The following is an 18,709-nucleotide window of genomic DNA, read 5'->3' as shown; positions in this document are numbered from 1 at the left end:
TAAAAAGGCTCTTTATGGTTTAAAACAAGCTCCTAGAGCATGGTATGAGAAGTTTAACTTCTTATCTACTGTATAAGGGCTTCAGAAGAGGAGGAGCTGATAAAATATTGTTTATTTGTAGGAAAGGAAAAGTTTTTCTTATTGCTCAAATATATGTGGATGATATTGTTTTGGTGCTACATATGGTAACCTTGTTAATAATTTTGCTAAGGATATGAGTAATACTTTTGAAATGAGCATGGTTGGTGAACCAACTTTCTTTCTAGGTCTCCAAGTGAAACAACTTCCTGATGGGATTTTGATATCTCAATCAAAATATGCAAATGATCTAGTAAATAAATTTGGTATGAAAGATTCAAAGCATGTGCAAACCCCTATGAGTACTTCATCTAAATTGGATAGAGACTCTGATCTTAACAAAGTTGATCATTTCTTGTATAGGAGTATTGGTGTAATGCAAGGCGGAGTGCTTAAAATGATGTAAAAGGTGTGAGTGTGTGAAGTGGCCACCACATTTAAAAATTTATAAAAACCACTAAACACTTATACTAGGTAGTATGAAGTGATTAGGGATCATCCCAAGGGATTTGCAAGGTATTTCAGAATCAAATTCGGATTAGTTGGTCTAATGATCAAGGAGAGGTTTGGTTGGTTGAATTAAGATACAATTCAATAAAAAACATGCAAAGTAAACAAGCTAAAAATATTAGGGTGTAGAGAATGAGAGAGAGGTTTTAGGGCATAGAGTTCACCACTAAGCTCCACCTTTCTAAACATCTAGCATTTGTCAGTTTAGGGGGATTCAAAGTTGTAAAACAAGTGTGTATATGCGCCAACAATTGAAACAATAAGCATGGATGACAAAACAAGCATAAATTGTCTACCTAAGCTAGTGTGTACCACAACTCATCAAGCTAAGTCATTAACCATTCAATAAACCCACAACTGATGCAAACAAAAATCTAGAGAAATATACTACTTGCAATCATAAGCACGGATCATCAAACACAAGCATGGATTGTCTACTTATCTAGGAATTTAAAGATAACTACACTACACTTATACTAATGACAAGGAAATTAAATTAATTAAGCTAATAAAGTAGAACAACCTATTAAGCATAAGTATAATCCATCAAATAAATCACAAGAGTAACCAATAAGCCCCATGCCTTAACCATCATTAAATTCACAATTCCAACACACATAGACATGCATCAAATTTGTAGAATCTAATGTAAAGACATAATCATCCATTCCATCATACATAGACATATAAATAAAATGAAAGATTAATTAGAAGAATTAATACATACAAATCATGTAGAAACTCAAGATCTATATATATTAATAGGTTAAAACATCATTTACAACAAGAATCCACTAAAAATAACAAAATAAGAAAGTTTATAAGGCAAGCCTAGGGCTATCTTTAGCCCCAAGAGGATGATCTAGCCACTTATGGTTGTTGTTGTCTAACCCTGAAGGGCTATCTTCATGGTTAAGTTCATCTTCTTCCCCTTTCTTTCCTCTTCTTTTGCTCCAAAAACCCTAATCTAGAGAGAGAATTTTTTTTATTTTTTTTCCTAAATGAAGAAAATTTTACAAATAAAACAATAAAGTACAGAAATAAAAGTGAAGGCATCCCCTCACTCAAAACACAAAAGAACTTCTAAGGAAGTGCAAACAGATCCAACAACAACCCTAAAATCCTAAAAACATAAAAGGTCTTGTAAACAAATACCAGCAATATCAAAAACATCCCAAACAATGCATTTCAATAGGATGAAAGGAGACCTAGATACATCATTATGAAGTCTACCATTCTTTTCATTCCATACGTAATACAATGTAGCTGAAAATAGCATCATGTGAACCTTATTTCTGCTAGATTTACTTCGAAAGTGTTGCTCCAAATCTGCAGCAAAAAAACTGAGCTCATTTTTTCGAACCCTCCAATGGAACATACTAGCCAAACCATACCATAACTCCCAAGAATACACACAATTCACAAACATGTGATCAACATGTTCATCATCATTGCCACACAGATAGCATCTAGAAGCTAGAAAGATACATTGTCGCTACAAATTTGCACTAGTCAAAATAGCATTCTGAATAATCAAAGCACTAAAGACAGACCATCGTGGTCTACCACCATTCTATACCAAACCAAACTACGAAACCTCAGGATTAGATTCCCTACAGGCATCCCAAGCATCTTTAAAAGTAAAAGGTTTATGTTTCCATAATATCTGATCAGCACCACCATAGATCCTGAATTGTTGCATGAATTGTTTAACTTGAAGTGGAATACCAACAACCTGCCACTGAGCTTGAATAATAAACCTACCCAATTCAATTTGTTTGTTATGAGAAACCTGTTGCAAGGTTCTAAAACTAAAAACCTCTGATAAAAATTGACCTCTACACCACGGATCCAAAAACGTTTGAATCAAAGCACCATTACCAATATGATAAGAGAAATTCTCCCTTAGAATTTCCCTGATGGCTACAATACTCTTCCGATTGGTAGAGTGAGTTAATTTAGGAATGACAGACCAGTAGGAAGCATCCCTTAAATTACATTGCTTAAACCATGCTACCCACAACCTATCTTTAGAAAGAAGGAAATCCCAGACCAAAGAACATTTAGCAGCTTTGTCAATGTCAAGAATCTGCCTTAAGCCAAAACCACCTTCAGTTTTTGGAGACGCAACCCTTTTCCAACACAAACTATCCAGCTTTAAGTTATTATCATCATGCCCCCAATCAAAATTTCTCATCCTTATTTCAATTAAATTGACAACTGCAACAGGGATATAATACAGAGGACCAGCAAAGTACCACAGGAATACTCACAGCCCTTAATAACTCAATTCGACCTACCATAGAGAGATTCATACCAGCCCATCTTGTAGTTGTAGACATGACCTTGTCCATCAAAGGTTTACAGTCCAATCTCTTTAGCCCCTTATTAGAAATACGAAGCCCTAAATAAGTAAAAGGAAGAGAACCTTGCGTACAACCCGATATTCTCAGCACATTAGACTTCCTCTTCACAGACCTGGTAAAGAATACCTCAGACTTATCTGTATTTACTGCTAAACCAGACACTTCTTCAAAGTGCTTCATCATCCTTCTCAAAGTAAACACTGAAGCCATATTTGCTCTCACTACGACCAGCAAATCATCAGCAAAAAATTGATGAGTCACCAAACAGTTAGCCTTTCTAGCCGCAGGAGCAATTACCAAGTTACCTTCTCTGCACTCAGCTTCAAACCAGGAAGATAAATATTCGGTAATCAAGGTAAATAATAGAGGTGAAAGGGGACAACCTTGTTGAATCCCTCTAGAGGGTTGAAAGAAGCCAAGGGGGCTCCCATTCACCATAAGAGAGAACCAAGCAGTTAAAATTGCTGCTTTAACCCAACTGATCCATTTGCTTCCAAAACCATACAACTATAATAGACTAAAGAGAAAATCCCATTGTATGGGATCATAAGCCTTCCTGAGATCCACTTTCCAAGCCAAGGTAGGTTGAGTCTTCTTAGCTCCAAATCCTCTCAACAATTCAGAAGTAAGAATCAAATTATCCTGAATTTTCCTACCACTAACAAATGCATTTTGCTCCTTACCCACAATCTGAACAAGAACCATACTCAATCTGTTAGCTAACAATTTAGTGATGATCTTGTAAGTAACATTACACAGTGAATTTGGCCTAAAATCTCCTACTTTATCCACTTCCTTCACCTTAGGAATCAGAGCAATAAAGGTGTTGTTGATACCTTTGTCCATAATTGAATGTTGATAAAAATAGAGCATAGTAGAACTGACCTCTTCACCAACAATTCCCCAATATTTCCTAAAAAACCTCACAGTAAAGCCATCTGGTCCTGGAGCTGTATCCATTCCCATATTAAAAACTATTTTTTTTTAATTTCATCCCTAGTAATTATGCCTTCCAAAGTAGCAGCAGCCTCTCCACTGAGAGATCTTCTGATATAAGTAGCCATAAGAGGAGAAACTTGACCTCTAGATGTAAACAAAGACTTGTAATGCTGTAACAACAAATCTCGAATGCCATTCTCATCTTGCACCAAAGTGCTGTCAGCTTCTTTCAGTCCTGTAATGTTGTTAGTAACCCTATGAGTTTTAATCTTTTGATAAAAAAAATTGTACACTATGGTTAAGGTCTTTTTTCCATTTGATTCCTAGCTTTTTGTGATACCAGGATTTCTTCAGTGGAGAAAGCATGTTCATAAGTCCTTCTAACCTCTTCCTCTCTTTGAATAGTCTCTACACACATAGGTGTTGGGAAACGTGCAATATTTAAAAACTTTTCGAGGGATTTTAATTCATAGATCTTGATTCATCACATAGAGACAAGTTTTATGTAAAAATAAAACATGATGTATCATTCAATTAAAAGATTGAATACTTACATCAAGGTTTGAGTAAACCTTAGATCTCTCCTCTAAAGTGAATGTTCTCACTTATTGTAGATCCCTTTTGCTAGACACCTTTTCCATGGATCTCCATCTTCTTGGTAATGGTTTTGCCTTTAGGAATCACTCATATGCCTCCATGAATGACCTTGGGAAATTAGGCTTGTGGGAGCCTCCATTAGATGAGAACATAAACCCTAATTTTCTAGAGAGAAAAAAGTTATTCCTTTTTCCTTCTCATAAAAATCACCCCCTAAAATATACATAGACCATGTATATTTATAGGCAACATAAAAATAAAGAAAAGGAAACAACAAATCCTTCTCAATCTCTAATTCACATGTCTCAAATCTAATATGATTCCAATATCAAGTTGGGCTATAAGTGAGAATCCATTGGGCCTATTATTTGATTGGCTACAACGAATTAATAATTGGCCCGGTCCATGGACCCAATTCAATTAATTCATAAATTAATTTCTACTCCACTAAAAGAAATTAATTGAACTCCAATTAAATAATAAATAACCTCTAAGTCAATATTGCACTTTGACCCCTCTATGCATAATTTGTTATCGAATAAATAAAGCCATCAATCCAACTACTTAATTAATATATTTATTTTGGTACCATTGATTATTTCTGGCTTGATCACAATAAAAACATTTGTTTGACAAAAATAATAATTTAAATAAATAAATATATAATAAATCATTTTGTCTAAAAACATACGAAGGCCTTCGAATTTACTTTGTGATCAACCATAATCAATACAAAATAAATACAAGTAGCAATGATGCAAATATTGAAAATATAACTCTCTAACTATTAATTACATAACTACCCAAAGTGTCGGTTTAAGGATCCCGAAGAATCCGCCGAACAAATCAAAGTAATTATTAATTAATAAAAGAGTTTATACTTTTCTCATGCTTAAGAGTCAAATGCCATGACGGTGATAGGGAGCAATTGCATACGACGGCTCTCGCAGTATATCTCAACCTAACGCGGATCCAGTTCAAGTCTTAATTAATTATGAGTCCATCCATAATTACTGACTATAAACAATTTATGATTACTATTTATATATCATGCATTGATTGCCATCACATACATATATATAAATATCTCTTGTAATCAAATGGACACTATCAATTCTATATTGAATCGAAATATAATACATTGAATTCACTAATTGTATAAAACATAAATATTTCAGAAACGTCAGGAATATATGTCACTTTAATCCAAACAGGAATTTGCTATGCCAGGGCATATAAATCCCAACAGCTCCCACTTGCCCTCATAGTCAATTCAAATTGCACCTAACTCCAATGTGATCCAGATGATGATCAATAATTATTGATCAATGACTCCTTTGATAATGTATCAACAAAGTTGTGTTCCAATGCAATGTTCTAGATACAAGTACATTTTCTTGCCGGATAATATCATGTAGAACATGATACTTCCTCTCAGTGTATCTTGTTCCTCTATAGAACCTTGGGTCATTGGTTTGGACTACTTCTACACTATTGTCGCAATATAGCTCGATAGGCAGGCTAGCATGCTCCACAACCTCTAAATCAGTGAGATCAAACCAATAGGCTTCCTTTGCCGCCTTTGAGGCTGCAATATATTCCACCTGCAGGTTTGAGTCAGCAGTTGAAATCTGCTTAACAATCTACCAACTGATTTCCCTTTCATTAAGTGAGCATACACTAAGTCATGAACCTCATAGTATCTACTTTTGATTGAAAATCAGAATTGGCATACCTGATTAGGACCATATCAACACATTCATAAATAAGTATGATATCATTGGTTCTCCTTAGGTACTAAATGATATTTTTCACAACAGACCAGTTATCAAGTCCAGAATTGGACTGATATCTACTGACTATCCCTACTATGTAGCGGATGTCTTATTTGGTATAGACCATGGCATATATGAGACTCCCATATGCCAAAGCATATAGTTCCAGTCTTATTTGCTCAATCTCCTCTGTTAGTCTTGGAAAACTACTTACTAGAGAGAGCAATCCATATTAATAAAGCAAAAACTCATTCTTTGAGTTATACATACCAAACCTGGTTAAAACTTTATCAATGTAGGATTATTAAGATAAGCCTATTTTCCTTTTAACCCGATCTTGCAAAAGCTTGATCCTAGGAATATAGCTTACATCTTGAAAAATCCTTCATTTAAAAGTAATTGAACAACTACCTCTTTATTAATGACAAACCTTCCACATCATTCTATATGAGTAGGATGTCATCAATATATATAGAATCAAAAAAATAATGACATTCCCTTGTACACTCATAATTTATTCACTAAGAAATCTTCTGGTATATTTTTGTAGATTAACTTGCCTTCCATAGGAATCACCCTACTAGAAAGTTCTACAAGATCCCAGAATTTATTAGAATACATAGATTCCAACTCTGATTTCATAGTAACTCGCCAAAACGATCTGTATCCATATCGGTTCACGCTTCCGTGTAGCTTACTGGGTCCAACTCATGTTTAACAGGGATGTCCATAACGGTCTCACCTAAAAACATGATTATGTCGGATTAGATAATTATCCTCCCACTACATCAATGTACCGATGAAGGAATCTGTGTACTAGACGATGCTGACGCATCAATAGGGAATTCATCTATAATTCTAAATCTCTATACAAAGTGTGTTCATATGTGGTACATCTGGTACTCATACCATATTCTCTAACACTATGTTACTAGGTATGTGATTCATAATATGATTCTCCTATAGATAAATAGTGAGTATAAACAATCAACTTTTATCATTGAGATCATAAAATAATCCGTCCTAGTGACATTTTAGAGTAACTATCAAATCTATCATGCGTATGATCTGTTTCCAACTTACTTGTCCATATCAAGCGCACATGTGCAAGACTACCCCATATGTGCATGTGATTCAAACTAAGATTTAGTCAAAAACACAGCTCAACGGTATCTTTGAGACAGACTAAGATGGAATGCAGTTCATAATGCGCATCGATGTTATTAACGCTAAACTCTTAAATGAAAGAGATAATGTGGCATAACTGATCATAGATCTAACCATGTTAAGTGGAATTCTGTTATTCCTATTTGACACCTAAATTAATTTAGTGTCAATTGCGAAAAACTGATACACAACACCCTCATTAACCATATAGTCTTTGCATTATCCCAAGAAATACTCATATCCTCGATCAGATCGAAGTGTCATGATAGTTTACCTAATCTGTGTTCCACATCAGTCTTGACCCTCTCAGAATATACCAAAGTATAAGACTTGTGTCGCAACAGGTAAATTTATCCAAAACGTGAGTAATCTTGATTGGATGTTCATAAGACCACACGTGTCCGTGTGTACCGACTCTAATTGTTCTTTATGTCTATTTCATTTGGCTGATTAAGCCCTTAGAGTTATCTATCATTCAAAACAGGATTCACAAGTTTGGTTTAGGCTCCTCTGCCTCACTAGGTAATAAACCTTCTTTGACCAATCTTTGAATCTCATTTTGATTGATTACAACCCAAAAATAGACACCAAAAAATACAATGAGTCAGGAACAACAAATTTTCTCTTAACATTTAATCTAGAAGATTCAACATTAGTTTCTACATCCTGCAAATCATAAGAGCTTGTGATTATAGTATATTAACCATCTTTCAATGCACCAGAAGCAATCGCATATCTATTCAATCTTATAAAACCAGTTTTACAAAATAACAATCCAATTTTTATAAACCACAAGTGAAACAAAAATTAGATAGCGTCTAACTTCTGTGCATAAAGATAATTCTCTAATACTAATATCCTCATACTCTCTTAATTCAGATGTAATACTCCCACTGACTTAGCTACAACCTTGACATCAGGTCAAGTATAAATATATATCCATATTATCGAGGCTTCTGGATTCCTGAAATCCTTGTAACAATTGCAAACATGTTTAGTGGCTCCAGAATCTATCCATCAGGAATTAATAGATACAACCACATAACATGGCTCAATGATTAAATATACATTTTCTTATGCCACGTCATTACTTAGACAGTTCGTCCTTTAGTGTCTTAGTTAGCGATAAAAGAAATAGTTTTCTTCACCTTCAATGAGCGTACTAAAAGTCCACACAGCAGTCCCGCTTTTCTGGTTAGAAACCATAGCGAGGTTAAACGCGGCAAAGCCCGAATGGTTATCAACTATAAACGGCTAAATGAACATCTCGTCTTTACCAATTACAAGAAATGTGCGGAAATGTTTACAAAGAGAAACTTTACATGAAGAATCCTCAAAACAAGAGAGGAAAAGAGAGAATGAAAAACAGATACCAAAACCATTCTATGGTCGTGGCTTAAATAGGCATTACAAAAGTTAAACAGTAGTTGAGAAGATAAGAAGGAATCTTTCTTTTACTGTTTGACAAAATGTGTCGGCAACTTTCACTGTTAATGAATAGTGTGTCGGCAACTTTCGGCTACTTTAGCTTTTGGGAAAGTAGACTAGACATTCTTCTGTCGTGTGCTGAGTCAGGCTGCAGTCGTTTGGAGAAGAGTGTCGGTTACCCTTCCATAGCATTGATGATGTTATGGAGTTCATACTCATCAAGAGGAGGAGTACTGGCAGGAGACTGTGCGTCGGCAATATCCCATTCAAGATTAAGACGTTCAGTCTCAGTCTTGACGCGAGACGGTATGTCCATGGTATCGTGATAATGAACAATATCTTTTAAGAATGTCTTGGCGACCTGGATATGGTGTTCTCCTTCGGCATCGTCTGTATAATAACAGCGAATGGTGGTGATGAAAAGTCTGCGTCCATCACAACAATAAAAGATTGGTTCTTGGTGGTGATATGAGCCATCAAGAATGCGGCGAGCAGTGTCTTGTAGGTGTAAGAAACTGTAAACCTCAAAATAATAAGGTTCTAAGCTGGCAGCAAGTTCCTCAGAATTGATCAGCTTATGATGTTCATAGTCTGAATCATTGTCTTGACCAGTGTATTTGAGAAACCAAATCTGGTATGGTTGGAAGAAGCGAGTCTTTTCGAAACTTCCAATCGAACTAGAAATCCAGAAAGTCAGATGTCGACTGTATTGCCAGCGGTGACTAATTTTGTAAATCATCGATCGTATCATTGCTGGAAAATTCTGGTAAGAGTCATGGGAGGAAAAGGTAAGTTTATTAACGATTCCCCAATCAACAGGATCCATGGACCATTCAAGGCCTGGGATGATAAAAAAGTCAAGTTTAATGACCTTTTTTCCATTATAAAGAGTATCAAAGGTATTGATATCTTCATGATAGGTGGTAAAATATGTTTTTATTATATCATAATGATTTTCAATCTGTCGGTAGATAAACCGAAAAAGATCTGAAGGTAAGAGTGCTCTGGCTTTTTCCAGGAGACAAATACGGTTGATTCTGGCAAACGTATTTGCAGGAAAGTCTTGTTCTCCTATTAACTGGGCAAGTTTAAGAAAACAATTAATTTGAGAAAGAGAAAAATCTTTTTCCCAGTCGATAGAAAGACAGCTTTGTATGCAGAGCTGTTTAAGCTCAGTCGTCATAGCTGTTTGTTCAGCCATGAGAGCAGCAAGAGAACTCAGATGTTGTCTGAATTTTTTATTAGCACCAAGTTTATGTGCTTTCCAAACAGTGTTAAGCTCATTATACAAATTGTTTGGAAGACCAGGATCATAGAAATTGTTAATTTCTAAAATGTCTGGGTTTTTTGAAAACATTTTGTTAGAGGCTTGGCCCACATTATAGAAAACTGTTTGGGCTTCTATAAGTGTGTCATACGCCTTGAAACAAGAACCGTTGAATGAACGAAGCTGCTTGTGACAGTCTGTCCAGTTCTCATAGATACCAGGCTGGTGACCTGCAAAAACCACGAACCATTTTTGTGGTTGTGATGGAGAGGGCTTGGAGGTTGCTTTTTTAGCAACAGTGATCCAACCTTCTTTGTCAGGTATAGGCTTAGGATACTCATCCATCTGTTAGAAGGAGAGAGGAAATATCCTTGTTAGATACTTCTGTAGGTCTGCTTAAGAAATCTGCAAGAAAATTATTAGTTCCTTTGATATGTTCAATAGCAAAAGAATATTGTGCAATAACATTATACCATTTTAAGCGACGACCATCTAAGCAATTTCTTTTATTGATTAGAAAATCTTTAACAGCTTGGTTGTCTGTTCTAATAATAAAGTCTTCTGGAGCAAGATAGATATGAAAACGTTTAATTGCTAATTTTATAGCCAGAAGTTCTTTTTCATAAATAATATAATTCTGTTCATTTGGTTTAAATTTTCCAGAATTATATCCACAAATCAATTCTTCTTTTTGAAGTTTTTTGGAGATCGGAGTTTTGCGAGCTCTAATCATGGGAGAAGATGGAGTGTCATCAATCCATTTTTCTTGTGGGATGGCTTTTAGAACACATCCCCAACAGAGCTCAGAGGCATCTGTTTCGAGAATAAGTTTATCACCATTCTGGGGAAAATAAACTTCAGGGATCTGTACCAGATCTGCTTTAATCTGTTTGATAGTGGTTGTGTCATTATCAGTCCAGTCAAAAGGGCTATTCTTTTGGAGCTTCTTTAATAAAGGGAGTTCTTTTTGGGCTAAACCTTTAATAAAGGAGCGGCCATAATTCAAGATTCCTAAAAAGCTTTGCAGCTGCTTTTTATCTTGAAGGATATCGGGGAAATCACGGATCTTGATAATGATGTGATCTTGTAGTTTTATTCCTTTGTGGGTTAAAACTAAACCGAGAAAATCAATGGATTCTTGTTCTACATCGATTTTGGTGGGAGATAAAATGATGCCATATTTTTTCAGTTTTTCTGAAAGGCAGGTGAGATGCTTTTTATGCTCTTCTCTGGTTTTAGAGAAAACTAAAATATCATCAATATAAACAACAACAAAATCTTTAAGGTCATTAAAGATGGAATCCATCCAGCGTTGGTAAATCTGGGGTGCTGTGTTCAGGCCAAAGGGCATAACGGTCCATTGGTAATGGCCATGAGGCGTGCTGAACGCGGTTAATGGTTTGGATTTCTTACGCAGTTTAATCTGCCAGAAACCAGCTTTGCAATCGAATTTACTAAAGATTTTTGAACCTCTAGTTTGATTAAGAAGAACATCTTTACGAGGAATGAAATATCCATCAAAGACGAGATGTTCATTTAGCCGTTTATAGTTGATAACCATTCGGGCTTTGCCGCGTTTAACCTCGCTATGGTTTCTAACCAGAAAAGCGGGACTGCTGTGTGGACTTTTAGTACGCTCAATGAGTTTTTTCTCAAGGAGATCTTGAAGTTGGGCATCGAATTCATCAATGTCACGGCGGAGGTAGATCATGGGTTTAACACGAATGACTACATTTTGGTTTTTTAGTTGAAGACGACAAAAACGAGGACTTCTTTTCCAAAGGGTGAGTGGATTTTCGGAGAAGTTTTGTCGAAGAGAGTTATAGAGCCAATGAGTGTCTTGTAACACTAATGCATCAGATTCTCTTTTAGGTGGAGAGAATTTTTCGTTACAAACAGAAGCTAAATTTTCCTGTATAGGAATTTCAACAACTGTTTTATCTTTTAAGGTTAACGAAATTGTTTTTTCGTTTAACTGTAAAGGAAGATAACTATAAATAAAGTTACATCCTAAAATAAAATCGCCATGCATGTATGGAAAACATAGGATTTTGGGGATAATGAATTTTTTTTCATTAAGCCATATGGCTACATCCTTGGCTTTGAACTGGATCACATTTAAGGGAGCTTCAGCGTCAATACCTTGAACACCAATGGGATGTTTCATCTGTTGCCATTTTTCGGATGGCAGAGCGTTATATCTGCAACAACTAGTAGTTGCGCCGGTATCAATAAGAACACAAAGGCCATATGGTTTATAACCTTTAAAATTGAGAATACCATTGACATAGGTATATTTTCGTTTTTTGCCTTGTGAGGGAGCAATCAAGATTTCATCTTTACCGGTGTGAAAGTGAAAGAATTTTGCAGAATTAAGCTTGTGGGTTGATCCAGGCAAAAAGGGGGCATCCTGCGGATCGATAGGTGCTTTTCCCTTTTCGGTCCATGTAAAGCGACGCCGAGGAGGTAACTCAAAGGATTTACGAGGAGGAAGGATTTTCTCCCAACCATGGTGTCGTGCAGATACAGAACGTTGCAACTGAGGTGGTTTTGCTTTATTGGTAACATAAAGATTTGAACCAGAAGCATGTATTGTAGCCACAGTGGGTTCTGTGATACGTAACTTGGGAACAGAATTGAGTTTATCAAATAGCCAAGTTTTAGGGATTTCGAGATCCGTCCAATTGAGTAGTTTAGGCTCAATTATTGTGTCGAAAGGTCTTGGTTCAAACAGAGTGACTAGTTTAGAGTCAAGTGTAGGAACGGTGGCAGTTTCGGGTTCTCTAGTAAGTTCATAGAGGACTTTCCACTGAATTCCGAGGCTAGGGGAATCATAATCCATTTGTAGTTTGGACAATTGGAGTTTGACTTGGAGGACCTTTTCGATGTTTGGATCGGAAAGTGAGATAAAATAATTTGGTTTTATTTTGAACCAAATCAGGTTGTTAACTAAATTGGATTGAACACCGCCAATAAGTGCATCAACGGGTTTATGAAAGCGATTATCCATAAGGAGGGCGATTACAGGTTGATCTGTTCCGCGTCGAAACAGTGAGGTAATCTTGATCTGGACAAGTCCGATATGGATATAACGAGCGAGAGGATTTTGTTGTTTCCATCGATCGATTTTATCCTTGCTGAGGATATTAAAACCACATTGACCATTGGCTGTATAGTCAATTGTTGTATTGCCACTGAATTGTTCTAGAATTCTTTTAGAAAAGATGGCAAAGCGGGAAGTTTTGTAGACTTCTTCTTTTTTGATTCGTTGGAGTTTATCAAACTGAATCAATTGTTCATTAGTGAACTGGACTTCTTCTCCAATGATGTCACTAAGTTTGATGTTCGTATTTTCTTCAGGATTGGAAGGAGTGACGTTCATCATGCAGATACTTTCAATATCTGTGGAATCCTCTTCAGAAGTGGGTTCGGATGTGGAAGCATCGCTAGAATATAGACTACTGGAGAGTTCGTAAAGAATGGTAGATGGATCAGTTATTTCGCTACCTATCACAGTTCCTACCCTTGACTCTAAACTAGTCACGCTGTTCGAACCCAGACCGTTCGATACAATAATTGAGCCCAAACTACTCAATTGGACTGATCTTGAAATTCCCAAAACTTGGCTGTTTGATAACATCAATTCAGTACCCACGTTACGAATTACAGAACCCACTGTAGCCACCATACATGCTTCTGGTTCAAATCTTTATGTTACCAATAAAGCAAAACCACCTCAGTTGCAACGTTCTGTATCTGCACGACACCATGGTTGGGAGAAAATCCTTCCTCCTCGTAAATCCTTTGAGTTACCTCCTCGGCGTCGCTTTACATGGACCGAAAAGGGAAAAGCACCTATCGATCCGCAGGATGCCCCCTTTTTGCCTGGATCAACCCACAAGCTTAATTCTGCAAAATTCTTTCACTTTCACACCGGTAAAGATGAAATCTTGATTGCTCCCTCACAAGGCATTAAACGTTTTCATATCTATCTTGCTCCAGAAGACTTTATTATTAGAACAGACAACCAAGCTGTTAAAGATTTTCTAATCAATAAAAGAAATTGCTTAGATGGTCGTCGCTTAAAATGGTATAATGTTATTGCACAATATTCTTTTGCTATTGAACATATCAAAGGAACTAATAATTTTCTTGCAGATTTCTTAAGCAGACCTACAGAAGTATCTAACAAGGATATTTCCTCTCTCCTTCTAACAGATGGATGAGTATCCTAAGCCTATACCTGACAAAGAAGGTTGGATCACTGTTGCTAAAAAAGCAACCTCCAAGCCCTCTCCATCACAACCACAAAAATGGTTCGTGGTTTTTGCAGGTCACCAGCCTGGTATCTATGAGAACTGGACAGACTGTCACAAGCAGCTTCGTTCATTCAACGGTTCTTGTTTCAAGGCGTATGACACACTTATAGAAGCCCAAACAGTTTTCTATAATGTGGGCCAAGCCTCTAACAAAATGTTTTCAAAAAACCCAGACATTTTAGAAATTAACAATTTCTATGATCCTGGTCTTCCAAACAATTTGTATAATGAGCTTAACACTGTTTGGAAAGCACATAAACTTGGTGCTAATAAAAAATTCAGACAACATCTGAGTTCTCTTGCTGCTCTCATGGCTGAACAAACAGCTATGACGACTGAGCTTAAACAGCTCTGCATACAAAGCTGTCTTTCTATCGACTGGGAAAAAGATTTTTCTCTTTCTCAAATTAATTGTTTTCTTAAACTTGCCCAGTTAATAGGAGAACAAGACTTTCCTGCAAATACGTTTGCCAGAATCAACCGTATTTGTCTCCTGGAAAAAGCCAGAGCACTCTTACCTTCAGATCTTTTTCGGTTTATCTACCGACAGATTGAAAATCATTATGATATAATAAAAACATATTTTACCACCTATCATGAAGATATCAATACCTTTGATACTCTTTATAATGGAAAAAAGGTCATTAAACTTGACTTTTTTATCATCCCAGGCCTTGAATGGTCCATGGATCCTGTTGATTGGGGAATCGTTAATAAACTTACCTTTTCCTCCCATGACTCTTACCAGAATTTTCCAGCAATGATACGATCGATGATTTACAAAATTAGTCACCGCTGGCAATACAGTCGACATCTGACTTTCTGGATTTCTAGTTGACTCGATTCTCGACGAATCTTTTTACGGAGAATTTCCTACAGAAGATGTTCTGCCTGCAGAAGAAGTTTCTGGTTCCGGTCAAAAAACCGACGAAGAAAAATCTAAAAAAGCCGATGAACCCAAAATTTATACGTCCTCGTATAAATACGACTTTTCTACAGTCCCTTCTACAGTCCCCACCTGGACCCGAAAGGATGACCTCAATAAGTTCCCCATTTCACAAAATGGAACTTATCTTGATCTCACACATGTTCCTTACAAGGATCATTTAAAAACAATTGACGAATGGGCTCAGTCCTTAGCTATCCTCGTCAATAACTATAAAGGAACCTGGGAACGTCCCCGTTTCCTTGATTACATTTCAGCAACCCTCCAAGGTGACGCCCTTGACTGGTTACGCCAATGGGATCAAACACCCCAAGGTAAACAACAAAAGGATGCCCTGTTAAATAACTTCGATAAAATCGATGGTGTTTTACGCGGTTTTGTTAAAATTCTTAAAGAAGAATTAGTTGGCCATACTGGTGAGCAACTCCTCACTGACGATGCAACATGTGCTCTTTCGAAAATCGAATTATGCAACATCTGCCAATTCCCTGAGTACGTCAAGTTATTTACCAAATACTTTCGACGACTTCCCCCAACTGCGATCGAACATTGGTTACCCCAGTTCTTTCACAAACTGCCAAATCCCTGGGATGAACTTGCCGCAAAAGGCTATCCCGATTTCCTCGTTCGCATCCAAAAGAACGATAATATTGGTTTTCGTACCAATTTTGTCTACCGTCTCATTAACGAAAAATGTCTTGAGACAAAAGCCAAAAAACAGGTCAAAAACCAGATTAATGGCACCGCAGAAGGCCAACGCTGCTGCGATAAGATTCTCCAGGAAACCTGGAAAATTGGTTGTGCTCCCTATAGAGCAACCACCTCCAAGCGACCCAAACGGAAAAATTTCCGATGGAAAAAATGGAAAGGTCGCAAGCCTAAAGCCTCTAAAAAATATGTCACCCAGGCTTCTCCTCCTTCAAAGCCTGCCAAAGGTCGTAAAAAAGGATCCAAAAAATCCTCCAAAGCACTTGAAACCAAAAAAGATTGCAAGTGTTATATTTGTAATGAAGCTGGTCACTACGCCACGAATTGCCCTCAAAAAGGTAAGAAGGCCTCCAAAATGGTTAAGCGTTTACAAACCGATAACCTTTGTGTTGCCTATGGTAGCGAAATAACTGATCCATCTACCATTCTTTACGAACTCTCCAGTAGTCTATATTCTAGCGATGCTTCCACATCCGAACCCACTTCTGAAGAGGATTCCACAGATATTGAAAGTATCTGCATGATGAACGTCACTCCTTCCAATCCTGAAGAAAATACGAACATCAAACTTAGTGACATCATTGGAGAAGAAGTCCAGTTCACTAATGAACAATTGATTCAGTTTGATAAACTCCAACGAATCAAAAAAGAAGAAGTCTACAAAACTTCCCGCTTTGTCATTATCAGTCCAGTCAAAAGGGATATTCTTTTGGAGCTTCTTTAATAAAGGGAGTTCTTTTTGTAAACATTTCCGCACATTTCTTGTAATTGGTATCAGAGCCTACTACGTTTCTGGACCACTGTAAGTTTCTGTAATAAAGTTTTCAGTTTTACGTTTGTGCTTATGATATATCTTAGATGTTTGTTTACTGTTAAAAGCCCAGATTATCCTGTCTTTGCTTATATGTCAATGTCTGTATGACCTTTGTGACTTTGTTAAGCTGCTTACAGGACCCTTTGGTTTTAGGCACCAGGACAGTTTCCAAAATATCTAAGTATCTATCACTATGGCACACACTACATCTGTAAACTGTATCAGAAACCTTGCAGGTCAAGATACGACTACCGAAAATTATCGGCATATAGCCCACTTTAATACTACTGAACCTGTATCGTTCCCCCACGTCGGAGCAGGACTTAACTTTCTTGTCGACATGATTACAGATTGGAAGATCGACTTCCAACATAACCTCGAGGCAACCAATACACATATGGCTTCCTCTTTTGATGATGTCCAACAAGGCTTACTCTCCTTGAATGACAAACTTGAAACTCTTACCCAGATTTTCACCCTTTCTAACAATCCTGAATCAGCCCTTCAGGACCAAATAACTCAAATGCAGATCGATTTAGCTAAACTACAAAAGGTTAAATTATCTGATTTATATCCACCAGATCCACCCGATCCTCCATCTTCGGTTCCTTCTGAAGATCCTCCTCCAACATCTACAGACCAACCGTCTGTTAAAAAACCAATCCGTTACAAAGTCAAACCTTTGTTTTACGGCCATGAAGACACTGTTGAAAACATTAAAGTTTTCTCAGCACCCTCTTCTTCCTCCTATCGCCGAGATGACTATGATAGCATCATAGATCAGCTTAATTGCTTACAAGCTTTATACGTAGACCCACAACTCACGTTTGAAGAAAGCGCCCATATCATCACTCGAATAAGACAGATCTCTTTGCAAAATGAGAATCTCCTTACACATTTTGGTTACCCCATAAATGAGAGTTCAAGTTCCTCTGACGAAGAAAATACTTCTGACGATGAACAAGTCTATGCCCTTTCCGACCATTCTGATTCGACCGAAGAATTAGATGAGACTATAGAAGCTGACCCTCTTCCAGTTTCTTCCTCTTCTTCAGATACACCTATCGAAGAAGCCCCAAAACCTTCTAAAAGAAAAACCAAAAAACGTCGTTCTGACTCGATTCTCGACGAATCTTTTTACGGAGAATTTCCTACAGAAGACTTTCTGCCTGCAGAAGAAGTTTCTGGTTCCGGTCAAAAAACCGACGAAGAAAAATCTAAAAAAGCCGATGAACCCAAAATTTATACGTCTTCGTATAAATACGACTTTTCTACAGTCCCTTCTACAGTCCCCACCTGGACACGAAAGGATGACCTCAATAAGTTCCCTATTTCACAAAATGGAACTTATCTTGATCTCACACATGTTCCCTATAAGGACCATTTGAAAACCATAGACGAATGGGCTCAATCGTTAGCCATTCTCGTCAATAACTATAAAGGAACCTGGGAACGTCCCCGTTTCCTTGATTACATTTCAGCAACCCTCCAAGGTGACGCCCTTGACTGGTTACGCCAATGGGATCAAACACCCCAAGGTAAACAACAAAAGGATGCCCTGTTAAATAACTTCGATAAAATCGATGGTGTTTTACGCGGTTTTGTTAAAATTCTTAAAGAAGAATTAGTTGGCCATACTGGTGAGCAACTCCTCACTGACGATGCAACATGTGCTCTTTCGAAAATCGAATTATGCAACATCTGCCAATTCCCTGAGTACGTCAAGTTATTTACCAAATACTTTCGACGACTTCCCCCAACTGCGATCGAACATTGGTTACCCCAGTTCTTTCAC

General features: G+C 37.1%; 1 protein-coding gene across 1 annotated transcript; it reads right to left on the bottom strand.

The window, feature by feature from the left end:
* Window positions 1–2,176: 2,176 nt before the first annotated feature.
* LOC132304936 (uncharacterized) lies at window positions 2,177–3,392 on the bottom strand. The gene is made up of 2 exons (XM_059802635.1): window positions 2,906–3,392; window positions 2,177–2,808 (listed from the first exon to the last, which is right to left on the bottom strand). Exons 1-2 carry the CDS (start codon window positions 3,390–3,392, stop codon window positions 2,177–2,179), a joined length of 1,119 nt encoding a protein of 372 aa, XP_059658618.1.
* Window positions 3,393–18,709: the final 15,317 nt, after the last annotated feature.

Source organism: Cornus florida, unplaced genomic scaffold (genome assembly GCF_030987335.1).
Source record: "Cornus florida cultivar Cherokee Brave unplaced genomic scaffold, ASM3098733v1 CherokeeBrave_3.0.0_Hap2_Chr04, whole genome shotgun sequence".
NCBI lineage: Eukaryota > Viridiplantae > Streptophyta > Magnoliopsida > Cornales > Cornaceae > Cornus > Cornus florida.
Note: the sequence above shows the minus strand (reverse complement) of the source record. Positions and strands in the feature narration are given on the sequence as shown.

Coding starts and splice junctions, on each gene's coding strand:
- LOC132304936 (XM_059802635.1), bottom strand. CDS start 3,392: ATGGTGAATGGGAGCCCCCTTGGCTTCTTTCAACCCTCTAGAGGGATT. Junction 2,809..2,905: donor TACAACTACAAGATGGGCTG/GTATGAATCTCT, acceptor TCCCTGTTGCAG/TTGTCAATTTAATTGAAATA.